General features: G+C 39.4%; 1 protein-coding gene across 1 annotated transcript in view; it reads right to left on the bottom strand.

Moving 5' to 3' along the window:
* PCNX2 (pecanex 2) overlaps positions 1 to 22,370 on the bottom strand; it is a 160,949-nt gene that overhangs the window by 37,304 nt on the left and 101,275 nt on the right. The window contains exons 23-25 of the mRNA XM_086743929.1: positions 19,244 to 19,371; positions 4,384 to 4,442; positions 1,806 to 2,021 (exon numbers count right to left, since the gene is read on the bottom strand). Of these exons, the coding sequence (XP_086600055.1) occupies positions 1,806 to 2,021; positions 4,384 to 4,442; positions 19,244 to 19,371 (403 nt within the window). The remainder of the gene's footprint in view (positions 1 to 1,805; positions 2,022 to 4,383; positions 4,443 to 19,243; positions 19,372 to 22,370) is intronic.

Raw genomic sequence — 22,370 nt, 5'->3', positions numbered from 1 at the left:
GTTGAAGAAAGCCACAGAGCCACATATAGATCATCATCATCATCATAGAATAGTTTGAGTTGGAAGGAACCTTTAAAGGTCATCTAGTCCAACCCCCCTGCAAGGAGCAGGGACATCTCCAACCAGATCAGGCTGCTCAGAGCCCCGTCCAACCTGGCCTTGCATGTTTCCAGGGATGGGGCATCCACCACCTCTCTGGGCAACCTGTTCCAGTGTTTCACCACCCTCATTGTAGAAAGCTTCTTCCTTATGTCTAACCTAAATCTACCCTCTCTTAGTTTAAAACCATTACCCCTTGTCTTACTGCAACAGGCCCTGCTCAAAAGTTTGTCCCCATCTTTCCTGTAGGCCCCCTTTAGGTACTGGAAGACCGCTATAAGGTCTCCCTGGAGCCTCCTCTTTTCCAGGCTGAACAGCTCCAATTCTCTCAGCCTTTCTCCATAGGAGAGGGGCTTCAGCCCTCTAAGAATTCACATGGTCCTCTGGACTCGCAAAAAGGAGGCTGATTCTTGAACAACAAGAAATTGTAAGGCTGATAAAGAAATTATTTCTCTTCCTTTCCAGTCGCTTTTTTTTACAATTTGCCTTTGTACTGAATAGGCGTCTCTTCAGATACTACAATACCAAACTGTTTTAGGTATTTACTGTTTTCTACATAACTTTTCTTAAGACACAGGAGTGTTATTTTCGTCCCTAACGTACAGGAAGTAAAGTGAACATCAAGCATTTACCACAACCTGTTCAATATCCTACAGGGAGTCTGTCACAGAGTCAAGAGTTGAGCCCACACATGTTATTTCCTAATCTAATCCTCCCACACCTAAGTGCATTCAAAGAGCCAGTCTCTCTCCTGTTTTCTCATACTCAACTTTGTTGAAAAGTCGCCTTGAATATACACTCCTCTACACGTTGCCCATTAGATCCTCAGCCCTTGAGCCTGGGAAGCTTTTTATCCTGGGATTTCAAAACTCCCATCACCTGCAGTTGCAAATTGGTATCTTTGAAAAGTTACAAACCCAAGTAACAAACACAGGCAGCCGACATGTGTAGCACGAGCAAAATTTAAAAGTAGTTTAAAAGTTTTGCAGTTTTACTTTCATTTTTCTTCCTACTTTAGGGATGACAACAACAGACAAAAGGAGTGTGACACTATGAGCAACTGGCCTCACAACAGCCACACCACCAAGGAAGGGGATGTAATTGCCATTCCTTAAAGAGGAGTGTTCTGACAGAGGAATATATTGAACAGGAAGAAAGTGAAGTCCCTTCCTCAACTGAAGTCTGCACTTCCTAAATAAGAGAAATATGAAGCCCTGATCTACTTGGTTTTCCTCTCATGCTCTACTGTGACAGAGACATCTCAGCACTGGCATCTGGCATAATCCAACAGAGGATATGTTCCATGGGAGGAGTCATGATATTTGGCATTTCTTCAAAGACCAGTTTTGGAGGTTGAACACCTCGGTTTTCACGGTTATAGAGGGAAAAATAATCTGAAAGCATAACTAAGCATAACCTAAAAGATCTGTGAACCAAGCAAACAACTCAATATGCCTGCCTTCTTTCCGAAATTTTTATGATAGTCCAGAATATAACTTCAAGTTTCTTAACATCTAGGTATAAAAACATTGTAATTCAAATAATGATACAAACAAGTACAGAGCCTTTAGACAGACAAATATCTGTAAAAAGAAAGAGAAAAGTTCTTAAATTCTATATGCTACTATAGAGTTGTGATAGTTTACAAAAGCTAGACAGATTTTGTTGCTAGTTTTGTTGTTATTTAAATTATCAGGGATCCTTACCTCGAAATTCCAGCCCTCTGAGCTGAAAGGTGACAAGGCCATTTCCAATTTCAATCAAGTGCACAAAGGCATTTAAATAATCCGATGCCAAAATAAAACAGTCTCCTGTGTTGTAGTTTCCCCAGCGGCCCAGAATCAAATCTCCACAAAGAGACTCCTGCAGAGATCTTGTCAAATGCTCATAAAAAATGGAGTTGAGATTATTGTCATCATTTCCTACAACCAGAGCAGCACACATTTGTAAAAAATAAATTTTATAATACACTAAGCCATTCTAGATAAAATCCCATGTTCTTTTTTATTCCTGCATAAAGCCTCTTCCTTTAGCTGGATAGTAACTTCTTGATACTCTATACAAACTACATTTCCTAGGTGGTTTCTAGCCCTTCCGAGAATCATGTCTGAAACTTTTGTTTAACATGAACAATATTGTACGTAGAACACCAAATTAGTGATAACATATATTTCAGACTGAACCAAATCACCTCCTTTGTGTTTTATAACAGCAAGAATTTTTTGGCTCCACTGTAAGTCTCTGCAATGCTGTTAATGTCTATATATTGTTCTTAATTATAAGAAACTAGAAATCATTATTATTTCAGTACATAAACTTAAATCTGAATATTATTGCTGAGATTTTTAAAGAATGTGGTCACATAGCTTCAAGTAATTTTGTTAGGATTTATTTCTTTTAGTCCTCCAGGAATTTTTCAAGGCTTTTTCCATGAACTATCTGTGGGAACTTAATATGACGACAGATATTTTAAAAGACTACATTTAGTATATTGAGAAAGAATGAAACAAGGCTCATTCACCTCTAGAATTGCTACCACTTCTTTAGAAATAGCATCATCTGTCCAGTTATACATCACTTGGACCAACTGCCCAGGTGAGTAACACCTCACTACAGTCTACAGGTCTCATGATGAAGGTCTACGGCATTTAATTGGATTAAAATTACCACTTTATGATGGTGATCGGTGAAAGGGAATGACTCTCTGAAATGCTACCACAGTACCACATAACTCAATGTGGTGTTTTCTTGTGCTTGTACTCTTTTACATAATATATATGCTTGACATGAGAACTGCTTTTATTTTCTATATATCAGTGTTGCATCTTTAATACTTTTTAAATGCTGGTGCATGAACAGATACACATGTACAAACCAAGACCTTGTAGGTGTATGTGCATATTTAGGAGCAGATCTAACACAGAGAAAAAAAAAAAGATGATGACAAGCTACTGTTTCCCCTACAAATTGCTTCTCAATACAAAAGGAGTGAGCGTGTTACTACACAGCTTTTCATCACCATGGCCATTATGCATCCAGCCCTGGTATGGTACATGCAGGTGCATATGCACATACAGGTGTAATCAGCTATGCATCTTCTGGAGTACATTCAATTAAAATCTAAATAAGTCATAAAATCAATCTTTTAAACACACACACACGAAAGGAATGTTCTGCTTGAGCTATGGCTATAGGTTTTAAAACAATTAACTTATTAGCATATATAATAATGCTAAAGGTTATTGCTATCAGATGACAGAATAGCGTTGGGAAACATCTCAACTACCTGCCTTGAAATGATAAATAATGAAAGAGCACTATATAGGCCTCAAACTGCTAAAACCTCTCTTGCTTTCTTAGATGCTCTGGATTACACCTGTTTCTGCTTCAAGATATGTATTTGTTCATGCTATTGATGTAAAGGATAAAAAGGTGGTGGGATAAAAACATAACAATAATTACAATGTAAACTTATACCTTCACAGTACAAGTTCCTGACATCTCAATGGAAAAATAAATCAGTTGCAGAATACTAAAGTCGAAGAAATCCATGTATGAAACACTGACTTCTCACTGGGACTGGGATTTGGCATGAAATGCTGGTATGGGTTTCCCCTGGAAAGGGCTCTGTCCTGCCAGGTTCAGAAAAGCATCAGCTGAGGTACCACATGCTCTCCACATCCACTAACTTGCCAAAAAATGTCTTGTTTCCCACTCTCATAGGAACCACTTGGTGCAGCCCAGGAAGGTGCTTTATATTGCCATGGACTGGAGCTCATTTAATGGATCAACACCCAAAGGAGAAGCCCACCAACCTTCCCGTGTCTGTCTTTTATCCTCTCCTGCAAATTTTCCAATTTCTCTTTTCCCCCCTCTCCAAAAAGGTTTATCTCCAGGGAAGAAGGGATACGTGTCAGCCCAAACTGCTCAGAAGTAGGAGCACTTCTAATCTGCTGCTTTCTTCCAAAGCTTTTTCCTCACCACGGCTGACCTTCGAGTCTAGCTAGGGTGTCTGCTGTGTACTCTGCGCAAACCAGCATGTTATGATGAACCAAGTGACTCACAGCCCAGCAGCTATCTGATCAGCTACATGTAACTGAAGTGCAAATTTACTTATCAAGTCACACGAATTAAACTGGTGCTCTGCTACACTTAAAATACTCCAGTTTGTTCACACAACACTTAAAACCTTTGCATCTCTTTAGTTTCCTAAGCAAAGCTTTGACCATGTAAATACATCACATTTTGTAAATCACGCAGAACACCCAGACTCCCACGCCATACCTGCATCCTTTTCGATCTGAATTGCCAGTCTGGTGTTGGAATGGTCCGATCTTTTGGTGCTGGAAATAAAGACATGTTGTACAGCCAATTCTTTTTTTTTTTTTCAAACATAAGATACTCCCAAAACCACATTTCCATTTTTTTTTAACATATCTTAGCATTCTGTGTTTATATCATTGTGCAGTTCACACTCTAATCCATTCAATGGTTTACACCAAGTAGGCATATATAGTTATTTCAGTTCAGTATTGGTATTGATACTGTAGCTTATCAGCACACAAAAGTGTCTGTGCCCCCTCCTCCTCTTCCCCAAACTCCTTCTTCCCCATTTTCCTTCTTGTGGTTGAGAGTCTGTTCAGAATCTGGCATCTGTGATAGTACACAACACTACATACTTAAATAATTGAACTGGCTCCAGAAGCACATCAGCCAGGTGCCACCAAAACAATGAATAGAAAGAATATTAAATCAGTCTTGCTTTCCTTCTGTCCTGGTTTTGGCAGGGATGGAGTTAATTTTCCTCTCAGTAGCTGGTGTGTTTTGGATTTCATGTGTGAAGAATGTTGATAAACACCCTGATGATAGGAGTTGTTGGGAATGAGACCAAGGACACCGTCCTGCTTTCCAAGTCTCGCTAATTTGCAGATGCAGGAAGCTGGGAGAAAGAAGGACAGAATAATTGACCCAAACTGGCCAAAGGGAGTATTCCATGCCATGAATGTAATGCGCAGTATATAAGTCGGGGCTGGCCAGGGCAGGTATCTGCCTTCCTGGCATCCATCTTTCTCCCTCATTTGCTGGCATCGTTCCCTCTACCTTGCTGGCTCCCTTTTGCTCCTTTGCTTGCCGCTCGGTTTTGTTTCCATGATAGCTGCTCGGGACAGGCTGTATCGGTCATTGGGACATCGGGTGGTGAGAAAACATATATTGTTCACTTTGTATATTTTAATATCCTTATATTCTGTTATTATTGTAATTTTCCCTTGTTATTTTACTAAATTGTCTTCATCTCAACCCACGAGTTCTCCTTCCTTCCCAATTTTCTCTCCCCTCCCACTGGGGAGGGGGAGGGTGAGCGAGAAACCGTGTGGTAATTCAGGCTAAACCATCACACCTTCTACGTCTTAAGGGAAACAGCTGGACTCAAGGGGTTTTCTTTGTGTGAAAATATTTCTGTGAGTGTATAACAGCTATAGAAAAACAACCGAATAGAAAGCAACTAAAAGGTAGATTGGATTGAGCTTTTACTCCTACCTGTAAGAAGAGACACTAAGAAAGTCTGAAAATAAGGAAAGAGTATATCACTATGGGCAAGCGTGTGTCCAACAGAAGGGAGCGGTTGTTGTGGTGACGAGGGATATTCAACACCAGAAGTCCAAAGCATCTCCCAAGCAGCCATCTCCCAAGCCTTCAGGGTACAAGTGAAAGCCTGGCTAACAGAAATGCAATACTAAATATAAATTCCCCTGAAATACTGCTCTGGCAGCTGTGCTTTAGAATGTCAAGACACTTCATTAAGGATATTGTCTCAAAAGTTTTGTCCTCAATCACTAGCCTTAGCAGAAGGCCTATCAATCAGATACGTAAATACTACCATTCCTTGGAAAATGGGATTAAAAGAGAAAATGGGGAAAGATAAAGCTGTTTGTGCTAAACCACAGTCAGCATAAGATTACATGTGACAGTGGTGAGAGTCTCATCTGTTCACCGTCTGCAGACACAGGTGAAAAGAGCCAAGGCACCATCTTTCCTGCCACAGGAACCAAGGGAGACACCCAGGCATGGTCCTCCTCATCTCCTTTCTTAAACTGTGATGAGGGCGGCATGCCAGGTGGGACTGGCTGGGGTCTGGCTCATTAGGGAGGAGATTTTGAATGGGCTGACAGTTGGCCAGTCAACTTAGCTCGAATTTAGCTACTCACTATGAGAACCTAAGACATGCCCCGAGGAAGACTGCAGCAAAGAGGTTATAAGGTAAATGAAAGGCTTTCAAACACTGAAAAAGGATAGTGTAAACTCAGGGTAATGTTATCTTTGAAGCACAGCAGAGACTCTTTGGGCATCTGTATGTCCTCATTGCAGTACTGGCACCCAGGATTTCATGTATCAATATGCAAGTTATTTAAAAGGTTGGAAGTTTCCGAGCTGAAGCTATAAGCTCATGCTGAAGCCAACTGGGAGAAGAATGCCATTGATGTCCCTATGTTAGAAAGCCCCACCCTCCACCACCCACCCCCAAAAAGCTATGGAAAACCAACCAATGGAACAACTGCACACAGGCTTCCATGTAGCAGACAGAAGAGAAACAGAATTGCTTTACTTATACTCCCTACCAGCAACCGATTCTTGCTTTAAAAAGGCATGCTCTTTACTTTGCAACAAATACTGTTGGAGATAATATGAGTCTAAATTAGAATTATTTGTAATTAATATTAGTATATTATCTACACAGATTAACATTTTACTTGATGTATTATTTATCTTCCTGCCTCTGGTTGGTTCAGCTTACTGTAACTGCAATACTAATTTCCTATGAAACAGAAAATGGGGGAAGGGTCTTCTAAGCATTTCAGAATATAAAGCATGATTTTACTTCAAAAAGCTTATCAGAATTCTACTCTGATATACATCCACCTGCAATTGCAACATATGCAAGAGTAAACATAAAGATTAGGTTATGGAATTCAATCAATTTTCTGTTCTCAGTAGAGAAATGCTGCTGATTTCCAAACGCATATGTTTTAGGATTATGAGACTCCTTATTAACTTTCAGTCCCTCTGAAATCAGTGTGGCAGTACAAGGTACAAGTCAATACTACTCTTTACCCCAACTTTTTACCAACCTGAGCAACCTGATCTAGTTGGGGATGTCCCTGCTCCTTGCAGGGGGGTTGGACTAGATGACCTTTGAAGGTCCCTTCCAACCCAAAGCATTCTATGATTCTATGATTCTATAAAGCATTTCTGTTCTTGAGGCACATTCAGACCCAGACAAATCATGCAATACTTCAGAAAATTCTAATATATAATAAGTAGGAACCCTTTTTCTCAGCATGCAGCTCTGGCTCCATTTCTTTCTTTCTTTCTTTTTTTTTTTTTTTTTTTTTTTTTTTCTTTCTCGTTGAGAGAAAGATGCATGAAACAATCTGGGAAAATCACGAGGATTCAGAACACTCTGAGATGGATAATGCAGCCAAACTGGGAAGAAGGGAATGAAACAGAACAGCTCTCACAAACAAAACAAAACCAGGCTCCATTGTGGCTTTATCCTCCTTTCCAAGCACCGTAACAACTGCTTAAGCAGCTAGAACATGGGCCTCAGGACACGAGACAAGAAAGGATTTACCTTTTCAGACACTACCAGAAAAATTCAAATCTTTATACAGATATTTTGAAGCATAATTTAAGACCAAGGGTCACATAGACAGATAGTAAAGCAAATTTCTGTCCTGAAATTCACTTTAGTTGAATAAATGCAGTCAAGTAATCCATTTTGGACTTAAAAATCTTCCACAATTATTAGTAACTAAAGCTATGTTTGCAGTACCTTCTTGAAGGCAATAGGACTTTGCATAGCATTAAACTATAATACACTGTGCCTAGCAATCAAACCGGCGATGTCGTTACTCCTGAGCTTTTTGCTGCCAAGTAGGACCTCTCAAAGTGAACTTTTGGGACTAGTGGGTGATTTGGGCTTTCCTCCAGTGGCCTTTTGCTTTAAATTTAGTTGTTACCACTCATCCAAAGTGATAATTAGCTCAGTAATTGGATTTCTTCCTGAATTGCATTATTCTATGCAAACCAAGTGCAGGTCCTTCGGCATTTGCCCTAGAGAGCAAGCGATTGTGTTTGAACCTCTTCAGCTAAGTCTTCAGCAATTTTAAAGTCAATATCCTGCTTAGTTCCTGCAACATCTATCTATGATGTTCTTTTAATCCAGCACTTATGTGGGCATGGAGATAATCCACTGGCTTGCATAGCATTGCTCATGCCATTATAATTATGCTTCCCTTTGCAAAAGGATGAAGTAACTTCCTATACTTCCCTGGCCCAAAAACACTGCCTCGTTTTTCAACCTGGAAAGACTTTCTTCTCCCACTTTACTCTCCCAGTTTCCTTAGAAAGTAGAAAAAAGGCTGAGGGGGATTCAGGCTGCCTAAGGAACATACAGCTGATGGTGAGAATCAGGCAAACTGAGGAGAAAAAAAAAAAAAAAAAAAAGAAAAAAAAAGAAAAAAAGTCATTGCTGTGCTTATTTCCAGAAGATTAAAATAAAAATGCAGCTGTTCTATCTGCCTTGCTGTTGCTGGGTTTTGCCTCAAAACACAAATTCAAGATTTCCATCCAGGATTCCTGCTGTGAAGGAGGGGATCTCTACTTCAAAAGAGAACAAAACAATGAAAAGCAGTTCCCTTCTGGGGGATGCAAGAGATGCCTTTCTAGGGTAGATCCAAAGTTCTTCTTTGCATCCAGTGAATTTTAATCTGTCTTTCCATGACATCTAACAGGCAAGTCTAACAGAGAGAAACTTTACTATGCCGCAGCCCTATTCATGGGAGCCTGGAAAAAAAAAAATCCTCAGCATTTCCGTGTGAATATCTTACACTGCTGGCAGTATAAACGGAAGGCTTAGCATTAAAAACACAGTAGTAGTGGTAGGCTACGACAGCGAGGCAGGAGGGAGAACAAGGAGATGGCAGAATAAGCAGGCATCCATGAATATTTGAAGGACACTAGAGGCAAAACTGATGGTACTAATTGGAAGTGTGAGGATGCCCAAGTAGTTTTAAATCAATTTCATATAAAACACAGAATGAATTCAGCGTGATTACAACAGCAAAGGCTGACAGCCCCTTCATGCATAACCATGCCCAGGTTTTCTGGGCAGCTGCATGGAAGATATGCCTTAGGTTTAACTCACGTTAATAAAGAAAGATCTCTTTAAAATCAAAAATAACTTCTCTTTCCTGATCACTTGCTCCGATTTTTATTTATTTTTCACGCTTTCTTCTTCCCCTCCTTCCCTGACTGCTCCAGTGTTTCATCTAACAATAATAAAAAGTGGCTTTGATTTGATGCTAGGAAACTGGGGGAGGGCTAACGTACAAAAAGTTACAATTGTTAAACACAGCACTGTTGAAGGATCCTTTAAAAATGTAACTAGATCTTATTATCAGTAACGTTTTATGTTCTTAGGGTTTCTTTACTGTCTTAAAAACGTTTTTATAATTCATTTTGAGAGCTTCTTGGGTTTGTTTTTTGTTTTTTTTTTTGTGGTTTGTTCTGTTTTGGGGTTTTGTTTGTTGGTGATTTTTTTTAAAGTAGGTGAAAACTCAGAATTGTGGTCATTTGTTGAGATACTACTGAGCATGTTTATTTGGCATATTATGAAGCCTTTCCTGAAGGTGAAGTTTCTGTGCTCCTGCAGCAATAGGGATGCAAATGAGAGATGTGAATTTGAGATCAAAAGCTGAGTGCCCAAACATGGATTAAACAGCCCACCTAAGTGCTCTGACATACAAAGGTTTAGCTGGGGAATTCACCTCTTATTTGCCAGCCAGGTCATTTAAGCATCTCTGTACTTTAAAATATTCACTAATGCTTTACCAAAATGTCATTGACATCCTCACTTTTGTCTTATTTGCCTACTTTGCTACTTAATTTCTTTCCCCTTGTCTGAGTATGCTTCTTTTAACAGGCATTTAGGAAATGCCTGTGTTTTCCATACAGGAAAAGTATTACACTGTGCCCAGCTCTGGGTGAAGAGCTCTGCAGAACTAATTCTCTCGTGCTCTCTGCTGGCTGATGGGCCCATGAGTGAACTGGCAAAAACCTGAGAAACTGTAAGGATCTGGAGAGTAAAAAAGAGGTGATGAGAAATGTCCTGGTGAGGTTTTCATCAGAAAAAGAGAGTAAGATTAGACAGCAAAAATAATTACCAAATGTTGGGACCTGCTTCAGCAAATAAGGCCAAGATGTTTACCTCGTTTACTCCACAGAGAGATGCACATTGTTTAAACATCATTAGAGGAGGAAAGGGCAGTGAGGTACTTCATAATTAATTCTTAATATTCTTTACTGCTGATAACAAAGTGCTCTTACGCTTTTTCATTGTGCAATATTAAAATAACATACACTTAAGATATTTTTATTGTCACTTTTAGACTCAAGGTGATCACTTAAAAATAAAATTAGGAGGTAGAGAGACTGGTGAATGATGTCTTACAATGAAAGCCTACATCAGAAATACTAGTTAAATTCACTATACGGTCTTCCATATACATATTTCTCATCAAAAGATGAAGGGAGGCAAAAAGGAAGTTAACCAAGTCATTCCAGTGCTGTAAACCTGTGAGTGCAGCATCAGTGATACTACACTAAAGAACAAGAAAAATCTTACTGCTACTGTCCAGGTGTACAAAACTCAGTCTATGACAGGGGTAACTTTTAATATCTCTGTGTTTTTTACTGCAAGGACTGTTGAGAGTGTTAATAATTTACAGCAGTCATTATTGTAGTCTCCATAATACTCTTCAGACTGAAAAAATCGCCAACATGTAGTTGAACTAGATTGTATTTTGAGAGCAAATACTGCTAGTCAAAGGATTAAAAAAAAAAAAAAAATCCCTCCAGTATTCATCCAGTATTTACCTAGTCCCAACTAGCACAAAGCCTTAGAGACAATTCTCAGTGCCCATGGCAACATAACTCTGCCTTTTGCATTATCTCAGAAATAAGCGAGACACATTTTACATTTTGCTCTTATAAGCTCTGAGGCAATTTGGGTCCAGTACACGCCCTTGTACAACAGGAGACGACCAGAACTTGAGCAAGCTGTAGCATAAATTATTCCCTGCTGCTATCTGTACACAATTAACGTATCACCTCAGTTAGAACTGTTACACTCGCTGAACATCTCTTCTGTGATCTCAGCTTTTTCCCTGTCTTCACATCTTGACAAAAACTGCCTGAGTAAGCATCTTTTTGAATGGAAGGTTTGAGTTTAGTGCTCCAAACCTCAGCTTGCCTCTAAGTGTTAGATCATCTCCTGTTTTAGATTTAACTGAATCCACATTATCCAAGTGAATGGGATGAACACTTCCTGAGAACACTTATTCTTAAGAAAATTCAGTCAATCCATTTCAACAGGTTTCCAATATTCCACACGACAGAAATTTCATGAGTTTACTCAATCTCAGTAGATTTACATAATTTGGAAGCTAAGCACCAGATGAACAGCTTTTAAAATTTTAGTGCCACTGTATATCCACACAAGCCCTTAAAATATTACACGCTTCCTATGTCTGATTTATGAGTCCATTCTCATTTTTCTCTTACATCCTGTTGCTGCCTTTCTTTCCAAATATCTTTGAAAGTCCTCTTCTATTATACCCATAATTTCTTTTCCTGTATAGGTCTGAGTTCCTGCTTATCAATGTCTGTTGTGTTATCTTCTCATATTTTTCACTACATGCTTTTTCCTTTTTTGTCCATCCCTTTCCCTTTAATTTATCTCGCTTGTGGTTTTGATCTCTGCTTGCATTCCTGCCTGGCCTCAGCATGCATCCTCTCTCTGATGCCTCTCTCCTGTCTTTATTCTGTCCTCTTAGAATGATTCAGTGAATTGGAGTTGTGAATGCATCCTTAACTCGGCAGGGAACTACAGAGCACTGAATCAGAATGCACTCCCAATTAATTATCACACATATGGCTCCTATTCAATTAGCCTCAATTTGTTTTATTGACTGCCAAGGGCAAAATTTGAGAAGAGATGCTACCAGTTAAAGAGATATTGCCAAACAGTTAAAATACAACTTTGAATTTTGTATAGCCTCCCTTGAGTGTGAAACTCTTGGCTACTCATAAAGCACTTATTTTAATACCAGATCTATTTGATTAATATTACCTTGTTTTCCTTGCCCATCCTTTCCCAGATAGGCCTCACATTTTCCCAGTTCAGTGTGACTCCGCACATGGAGTCAAGCGATGAGGTGAGGGCTGGGCTGGAGAGGAGATGTGTGCACCTCTGTGTTCCAGCAAGTGGTCAAAGGGGCAGACATGCACACAGGGTCATCCAGGGGAGATCACAGTTTATGATGTGGAGGGGAACGTGATTTCTAGTGGGGCTTCTTTTAGCCTCAGGCTTTACCTGAAGCAACACCTCCCACATCTGAATGCTGTGGTGGCTTTGTCACTCCTCAAAGCCCTAACACCTGCTGAAAGGGATTCAAGACTCCCAAACGAGTCAAGTGTGGCAGGTACAAGTTCGTGTGCAGTACTGGAGGTGTGCAATGTGAAGATGTGTAGTGCAGATAGGCACTACAGCAGGGAGGAGACAGGGAACGGTCTTGAGAAGACAGTCAGATGAATAACTCTAATGAACATGTAATTTTAGGGGGCTCATGAAGAACTAAGGCTGAAGTATGGAAAAAGATGTTCTTTCTTCTTCAAACATATTTGTTTTCTCCATTCTGTCCCCCAATGCCAAAACCAGGGCCACATACGCATCTGAAGAACAGGGTGCAATTTCCCACAGACCAATTTATATCATTGTTTCAACAGAGGAGCATTTTTTTCCCCAAAAAAATAATCTTTATTGGAAAATCTACCAGTTATAAGAGAAGAGTAATGAAGAAAAAATACCAGCAACTTGCTAATGTTTCAGCTTGTGCATCACTGCCAGCCAGAGAGTGCCACTACAATCAGCAGGAATTCTGTACCCAAGGGCACCTAAGCCAGGCCTAAGCATCCCTCAGTACCAGTCTGGGCTGGATGCTCAAGGATCTAAATGCCTTTAAAGTCTCCAGAAAGACTCCCATCAAATTCCATATGCTTTGTGAACAGAACCATGCAGCCCTTCTGATTTGAAGGCAACACACCAAAAATTTAGACTAAAATTCATTCATTCACTGGTCCTATTTGTTTTGACTTGTAAGTCCTAGGCATTGATAAGCGTCCATTTTGGTTTTGTCTACATGGTGGTACTTATTTATACTATTTTGCTGAGTTCTAAATTAACTCAACACTCAATAAAAGCCTGGAGGAGCCCTGAGGCGAACTGAGTGAAGACTTCTCTTAAAAGAGCCACAGTCATCAAAAGGGCTAGCATTCATAAAACTGAGTAATAACTGATGACAAAGGAACTAGAACCTCAGTACACTCTAGAGTAAAGTGTGCAAGTGGAACACAGTGCTTCTTTCTGGTCAGCTCATAAAAAACAGTACAGAAAGAGAAACCGGCAGAGAGAAACACAAAAATTAGCAGAGAAACAGCTCAGAAGAAACTAAAAGAATTGCAATGAACAGTAAAACTCATGGCTGCAGTGTGGCTTTCATGCCAGGTGGCTGGAAGTATTCAGAAAAGTTTGAACCCTAAGTAAGGAGAACAGGCAGTGACAGTAGTCAGAACATAACATTTCTGAAGTGATATCGGAGGAAATAAGGCAAATGCTAACTCCTGTTGATCAGGGGAAAAAAGGTTCTCCTACGCTTAGGTTAGGCTATAACTGTTGACTTCAGACGTTAATGTACCTTTCTTTAAAGTATTCATTATAAATCAATGTCCAAGGCATTACTGAACTATAAACATCTGCTGCAGTTGTTCCTCTGTAAACATCACCACTATGGAGGTCTAAGAACATGGGAAAAATCAAATGACATAGCAAGAAAAGACTAAAAAAAGAAATACAGCCCTAAAAAGGAGAACTTGAAAGGTCTAAACACGTAGCTCCCAAACAAGGCTCAGTTACAGTTGAATGATGTTTTGTGTTTGGAGCAAGGGCTTTAGCGGCTGTAACAGATGAGCAGGCTTACAGGGAAACCAGATGCACTAGGATGTGTTAAAAATATGCATTTGGAAGTGGAAGGCCGGTTATTTTACAAGGAAAAAGAGAGGGAGCAGACAGGTACATTTCATAACCCCTTTTCCCAGATATGTGCATAATGTGGGTCAACTCAAATTATCTCTACACTGGGAAAACTCTTCCCATTCCATCTGCAGGCTGTCAACAACGGGCAGGTTAAGTGAGCCCACAGGAAAAAAGAAAATGCCAGGTGCACTAGATCTGAGGCAGGGTAGGTTTTCCCTACCCTCCATTCCCAGTTGTATTAACCTTGCAGGTGGCTATTTTCCAGACCACAATGACTGGGACAATAACATAGTGATTCACTTTTTCAAAAGATGGAGAAAAGAAAGGCTTGCTCACATATTCTCACACGCAGAGAGGTGTCCTGTATTGCCACTCTGAGATAACTGGCAATTTAATCATGGCCTCTTTAGAGACACCTAACAAATTCAGTGACATCCCACAGTAATTCACTTGAGACCCTTCAAAGCCAATGCAAGCTGTGCCTTACTCAAAATTAGGCACTGAACCAGATGACCAAGAAAGAACAGAAACAGGAGAGAGACGAGCAGCTTGTAGGCAGCAAAATCTCCACATTCCTGGTGGCAGTTTGCTGTTTGCGGGGACAAGTCACAGCTGCAGCAGAGAACAGGCTGCTGGACGTGATCTAGTGGTTAGACCCACTGGGGAATGAAAGGAAACTTCCTACTCTGTTCTGTCCATTGCCATATCCGAGATACAAAGCAAGATAAGAGGAAGGCAGGAGGGGGACAGAGTCAGGCTGCAGCATTACAAAGTATTTAAGAAAAAAAAAGCAAAGCGGAGGAATGGAACAACAGTGTTTGAACAAACACTTCATGCTTTAAAGTGCCTATACATTAAGCAAGATTTATTGCTATTTCCTTTTCTCTCTCTGAAATCTACAGCCTAATCATTCCAACAGCTGTGAAAATAAAGATTAAAATAGGACTCTTCAAACTGGGAAGCAGGATCCAGACTAACGGAAGGACAAAGCCAGTGTTGCATCAAATTTTTTTTTCTTTTTTTAAAGTCACTCTTGGACTCCCACAAGGCAACCAGCTCAAGAGCAGCAGGCCAGCTTTCTGACTTTACACTCCTCTTTTCAACAACAATGGTAGCAAAAGCTGTAGAAAAGTGATTGCATGAAAAGTTGCTCTTTCTTACCTTCCTTACTGCCCTATTTTTAATTCTTCTTAAAGTCGTCCTTCCCTTTCCCCCCTGAAAGACCCCTGACCTCAGTGATGTATTGATGCACTGGACTCTGCACACAGTGAGTACCAAAGTGCACACTATAAACAAACAGCATCTGCTGATTGCAGGGAAGAACACCCATGCTCCGTGCACACCCTGCAAGAGCACAAACAGCCACAGTAAGATTCCCGAATTTTGAAAAGCTTGCTAAGGACTTCACAGTTTGTTTACTGTCAAAATGAATATATTTTTTTTTTTTAACCCGCTTGAGTTCCTCCATCTCCTTGAAAAAAACAAACAAGCCATCATCTTAATTCTGTAAGACTTTCAGCTCCAGCTCACATCATCTAGAGTGGCAGATACCCGGTCAGAAACCTGAGGAATCAAAATCCTCTTTAGCCAGCAGAAAAAGTGGGACTAAAAAAACCACTGGAAATGTAAGATATGTATGCATGCCCTCAGAAAACGCCAGGTAAAGACAACCAAACCAACACTTTAAGGAACAGATGGAGCACTTGCTTACCACTTGGGCTACTGGCCTAATAGCCCAGCTCTATTAATAAACGTGGTACTCTCTACTTGCTAAGGTCGAAAGCTTCAACTTTGGATTTGCTTTACAAAAAACGAACCAGGTGGTTTTTCCTTGTCTAATTTCACACCGTTGGCCCAAATGAGACATAAAAATATGTTTTCCTTAAGTCAAACAAAGGAAAAATGAAGTTTGCCTGACAGCAGTGTGGTGTGCATATACTGCTCTACAGAAATGACATTCTAAGAAAGCAACCCAATTTATGACTTGGAAGAAAAACAAAACCATGATATTTTGATATCCAGACTGCTTGTCAAAACTGTTTTTATTTAGTCCAATTAAAGGTTAAATTATAAAAAGTATAACTATGGAATTCACTACCTCTAACTTAATATAAACATAAATGAGATTTTGTTTAGCTGATATAAGTGTGAAAATTTAATCTAGTCATCAATATAGCAAGGAGGTGTTTGAAAATGAATATGCAAAGCAGGCAAAACAAACAAAAAAAAAGCTATATAAAGCACACTGAAGGTAGCTTTCCCCTGGGCAAAAGTTCCTGTCAACAGGCAATGAGTACGGAAATAGCAAAAAATCTGCCAGAGCTTCTGCTTCATACGAGCATGTCTCAGACTGCACTGTACTGAACTTGTAACTTTCCATTAATACCCTGAGCTGAACTGGGCAAAACTAACTGTCAATGCACTCCAGAGAGGAAACTGATACACCAGCTTCTCCACCCGTTTGTTCTGTTCTGTCTTACACCACACTCTGGCCATAGGGCATTGCAGCCCAAAGGCAGGTCACTGCAGCAGCCAGAACAACTTTCCACTCCTGCTCAAGTTCCTGATCCTCTTTAACTCCACAGCTCTGAAAGAAAGCATTTATGCCATCCCCTTGAATTTTCAGATATTGAAGGGTCAAGATTTAAAGCAGTAAGGCAAGGTTTATCTCACTTCATCGAATTATTTTAAGTATGCTGTACAAAATTTCCCGATTTTTAATACAAAATTACTCCTTTCCCTTGCCTTTTTCTGTCTTTTCACTGTGTCCCTTTTGTGAACCAGGAGTTTTTCACTTCAGTGCTCACTCACTTTGATCAGTTCTCCATGTGAGAAATGAAATACTGAAATGGAAGTAAGGCTAAGCAGAATCAGAAGTACTAGAGACAAAATGAATACAAAAGTAGGCGGAATGCGAATATTGCGGGATGCCACAGGTTCAGGCAAACATTTACTTCACTTTGATGACATCTGAATCTTCTACAAGGCTCTTTTCTCCTTCTGAAAAGGTTTTGAGGGGCAAGGTTGTGGTTTTCGTATGTTAAGAGAAGATCATAAAAGATACACTAGAATTTCTAAGAAACAACAAAGTAAGATTTTTTTTTTCACAAAGAATCTAACTTAAGCATTCATGTTGAAGACAATGTTGCAGTTACCACTTATTTTGAAAGGACACGTAGTGGTGGTTTAAAGTTTTAAAAGGGTTAGGTTTTTTGCACTTGGCATCTTACAGTTTACGGGTAAAATAATTAGATTTGTTTTCAAAAATTACTAGCCCCAACTTCTTCGCTTCCCTTAGTGGGAATCACAGATGGTCAATACTGATGAAAACAAGACACCCCTCCCATTTAAGTATCAAACACCAAGTACCATCTTTTGATATTTCCTTTGAATATCTTCTGTTCACCTCATCCCAAAAGCCTTAAACAAACCAAAAGCAAATTAAAATTGTCTCCTCTATCTCCATCTACAATAACCTACAGATTCTACACTAACCTAGCTATACGGAAGCAATGTGCCTACAACGGAGCTTGATTCTCTAACTGGTACCTAGAAAAGAAGCCACATGCCTTCAAAACACTCTTGTTGAAGTAAAATGTAGCACATGTTACAATTTCCACTTCCCATTTAATATCATTCAAAGCTTCTGTCCAAAAATATGAAGCTGTCTGTGGGATTAGTGGTAGCTTCCTGTCTTTCCATGGCTCCCCTCAGTTTCACTCCAATGAAATAATGAACCTGTTGACCCAAAAAACAGATGTGCGAGAGAGAATTTTGTTAAGATCTGGTCCGAGTGTACAAAATTCATCTCACCTCAAAAGTTTTCCACAAATCTCATCATATTCAGAAGCAAACACAAAGTCTCTTTACTTGACTTGGCTTTGTCTGAGTGATTGCTTTATAGATGAGTACATACTGACACAAGTCAAAATCAAACAAAAATAAAACTCTTCAAACTAATCAGACCCTTTCCCCTAAAAGATGTAAAAATCAATCACTGTAATTTCTAGTTTTGAATTCTCTTGAGGTGCTCAGATACATCAGTGGCACTGATAAAAGAAGCATGGTAAGTGTATAACACTTCTCACGGGACTGGCCAAGTCCTGATTTGGCCAACACAGTTTCCACTTTGTGCCTCAAGCTGCTGTTCTGCAGCTGCAGTAAGTTACTGCAAGCCTGGTTCCATGTTAGTAGGCGGTGAAGAGCTCACGCACTGCCCAGAGCGCAGGACTCAAAGGATCTCCCTTACTCACTGAATCTAGCCCCTAACGTTGCAGATTGCTCATTCATCCCTTGCAAAAACTACTTCCCATCTGGAAAGGGAAGTGCTTCCCTGTCTCCAGTAGTCTCGTTGGGAGCCCCAGTTACCAAGAGCTTTCAAATTCTACTGGGTAGAAAGAGCAGAAGCTCTTTATTCAATCTTTTCAATATTCTACATTTACATCCTTGTCAAACTGAATGAATGGCAGCTAAACTCTGACAAAACAAACTAATTCTTCAGTCAAACTCCAAGATCAGATGTAGCAAGTAATGACAATGCACACCCATCATCACCTCACTATGAGAGTTACCTGCCACATCCCGAACAGTAACATTTAATCAGGCTAGCATAAAATATATTAATGCAGCCTGACTTCTAGTGCCAAAGGCTTCACAGATGTAGTTGCTAACACTAGCTAGCAAGACAAAAAATACTGACAACTGGGAGTTTCATCGATTTTTTTTTTTTCACAGCTTTGTTATTGTATGTCTGTACAACAAATGCAACACAACATCTCATCTGTAACATACCGATAACTGTTTAAATACATTTTCAGAAATAACCAACTAACTATGAAATAGTAAAACACCAGAATTCAGATTTAAAGATTAACCTCTCATGCCCTACAAAAATTTAAGGATTATCTTCAGAGAAAAAAACCTCAGAAATGAAACTAATGAGAGCAAAACTTTGACAAATAACAAGTGTAGAAAATTTTTGAATAGTCTTACTTGTAGTTTTTCTCCCAGAACTTGATCGGTCTTGCGTATGATGCAATAAAGATGACACTACCAAGAAATGGACTCAGTGGTGTAGAAAAGACTGAAGTGGCCAGGGTTTGGAAAAAAAGCATAGCAGAGTCTGAAAATTGCAAGTTAAGGTAACACAGATAATTTAATGATACATTTAAACCATTGTTCAGGCAGCTCTTTGAACTATTTATTTCTGCTTTTTTTGTTGTTATTTATTTTAGCAAAGAGGTGGTAAGGAAAGGAAAGGCAGGCAGGCTGTGCCAAATAGCCAATTACCAGCATTTAATCAGTGGCTTTTCAATGCTACACAGTTGTAATGAAGGCAACACGTCTGAGTGGAGTACGTTACTAGGAGGGTGGCCCTGTCTAACCTCTGCCTGAGGACACATCCTGAGTGTAGGCAGAGCAGTAAGTGGCCTTTCCCAGCTACCTTAGTGTACCTTCTATAACACAAAGTGCCTTTCCAGGGTCTGACACACAGAGTTGAAAACACAAAAATCCCCCAAACCTAATTTTCTTGCAAATTCTTGGTTCTCTGCACTGGAGTCTTGGTCCCAATGTGTCCAGTATTGCATTCCATGATTCTGCTATTTTAGAATGACCTAGTATGTGGAGGAACAAACGATGCCTCTGTAATCCAACCTACTGGCTTAAAATCATGCTTTCATGTTAATTTTTACTGACAGTTTATTATTCCTTGCTGGCTGAAAGATAAAAAATGTTCAACATTTCATACTTTTTGAAATACATACAAAATTAGAAGGTGAGGACAGTGGAATAGTAAATACCACACCCACACATAAACATCATAATGAATGCCTGAATCCATAGCTTACTTTAAATGTAAATTCATATACCAGATTGCTGGAAAGCAAGTTATTAGATGGACAAAGATAGTGAAAAACATGTGAGTTGAAAAGAACTCACTTTTTTTTTTTTACTAAAAAACCCAAGCAAATTAAATACTAGGCTTTAATTCTTCATTAATTCATACCATGACCATGAAAATCTCAGGAAAAAAGTTTGCAAGTTAGCATAAGAGAACAGTTGTCCTTCCTTACACCTCTCTTGAGAGGAAGATGCTAAGTAAAGAAGTCATGGACTAAGGAGCAACTACCAAAGTACAACACTTAAGTGCATCTCAAAATAAAATTCAGGTCAAATCACCCAACAACCACATCTTTTAGATTATCCTCTTACAATAATATCCTGTATGTGTGTCCCACAGACTTTGAGACTTCATAAAAAAACACATTTTAAGACATGTAGCATCATTCATAGTGCAGTATTTCCATAAAAAGGCTAGTTAGCCATGCTTTCAAAGCAATTTGCAAAATCTAAACCCAAATATTTGCCAAAAGATACCTCTCAAATCTTTCAAACTTATTAAAAGAGAGTAGTCTAGAACAGTGTCTTTGTGCATTAGCGAGCCTGCACAATGAGCTGCCCTCAAGAGTCTAAAGTTCAAAAAGCAACAGAGAACTCAGAGTAGGAAGCAAGTGCATCAAAAAAGTTTAACTGTCACATTACACTGCAGTCATAACCAGCATTGGCTATGAAAAATGAACAAGTATTTACAAGTGTCAGATAAAGGAAGGAGGCATGGGAGCTGAAGAGACAAAAAGAGAACAAGGAGGACAGATAAGGACAGCAAATCAAGTTTTCTAAAGAGAGTTCTAATGTCATGACTGATTTAAAAATTGCCACCATCATGAGTTAAGACATTTAGGACTCCACTGTGAACTGTTTGTGTCTAAGACATAATCAGTAGCAACAGTTTTATTTTTGCTAAAAGACATAATGCTCTACTATATATAAGTTGGAAGACATTTCCCATTTGACTTGTGAAGAGGGATTTTAATAAAGTGTTTCATACATGTAAGCGTGTCATGAGAGCAAGTAACAGCGCCCAACTCCTTTATGTACACAGTTGATGTGTACGGTGGGCAACTACCTGTCATGAAGGGGTTTTTATTTGATGCTACCTGATTTCCTTTTAATAGGTATTTTTTTATATATATACCAATGCTTTAATTATGTTTAAAAAATCACATTTTGATAAGAAGAAATAACCAAAACCCCTTCCACATGAAATAAAACATTCTATTTGGAGGATTAATTCTTGTAATTAAAAAATCTGTTTAAATTACAATCAATCAGTTTCAAAACAAGTAATTGTAAGAGTGACATGTTCAAAGTCTTCCGTGCCCTTCTTTCAACACAAAACTATGCAGTAAGGCCAGTGCAAATCCTCTGTTTCCCAAAACCCATATTTCTAATTTCAATTTATACAGGCCAAAACCATTTCATCACTTGCAAGCACAGGATCACTTAGAAAATGTGAGAACTGGCCATCACAAGGCTTCCTTTTCTGATGTTAGAGGTGCAACCCTAAAACAGCCAAAGCAGAAACTCTCATAAACAGGATCATCTAAATGACAAACTCTTTCTTTCCAAATCTCACCATTGATTTACTACGTAAAATCCTCCCTTGACTACAAACTACACTGACTTTTCAGTGCACTGATAATTACAAACGCATAAGCACTCTCCTTACTCATTTAAGCACTGGGAAGTGAAGTTGCAGACTCTCTCCTCAATCCAGAAGTTCACTCCCGTTCCCTGTTTTTCAGGATTCCGAGGGACTTGGAGGGGTCACCTAGTCCATCTAGCAGCAACACGGAAGGATCAGCTAAGCCTCTATGACTCTTGGCAGTTCTTCACCTAAACTTCTGAAGATCTCTAATGGCAGAGGCTCCACAGCCTCCACTAGTCAAAGCTCCACGCACGTTGCCCTTCATGCTCTGCGCACTAGAATCAAATGCATTCAGGTAGGCAGAACCTGTCATACCACTAAGCTCTATGGCAAAAGCTAACAGAGGCATTTCGACATTTAAAAATTTATGTCCCATTTGCAGAAGTGATTTAGGCAATTAAGAACCACAAATAATTAAACTCTGCAAATAAATGGCAGGCTTAGTGCCTCTGCAAACTGCAGCATGCATTCATCAGTACTGTTTGCAGGGTTATGGTAGCAACAAATAAAAATATCATGCAGGAAGGCATAGTTATAGTTGTTGTGGGAATAGTAAATTGGGCAGTTAAC

Source organism: Chlamydotis macqueenii, chromosome 3 (assembly GCF_036417535.1).
Source record: "Chlamydotis macqueenii isolate bChlMac1 chromosome 3, bChlMac1.mat, whole genome shotgun sequence".
Classification (NCBI taxonomy): domain Eukaryota; kingdom Metazoa; phylum Chordata; class Aves; order Otidiformes; family Otididae; genus Chlamydotis; species Chlamydotis macqueenii.
Note: the sequence above shows the minus strand (reverse complement) of the source record. Positions and strands in the feature narration are given on the sequence as shown.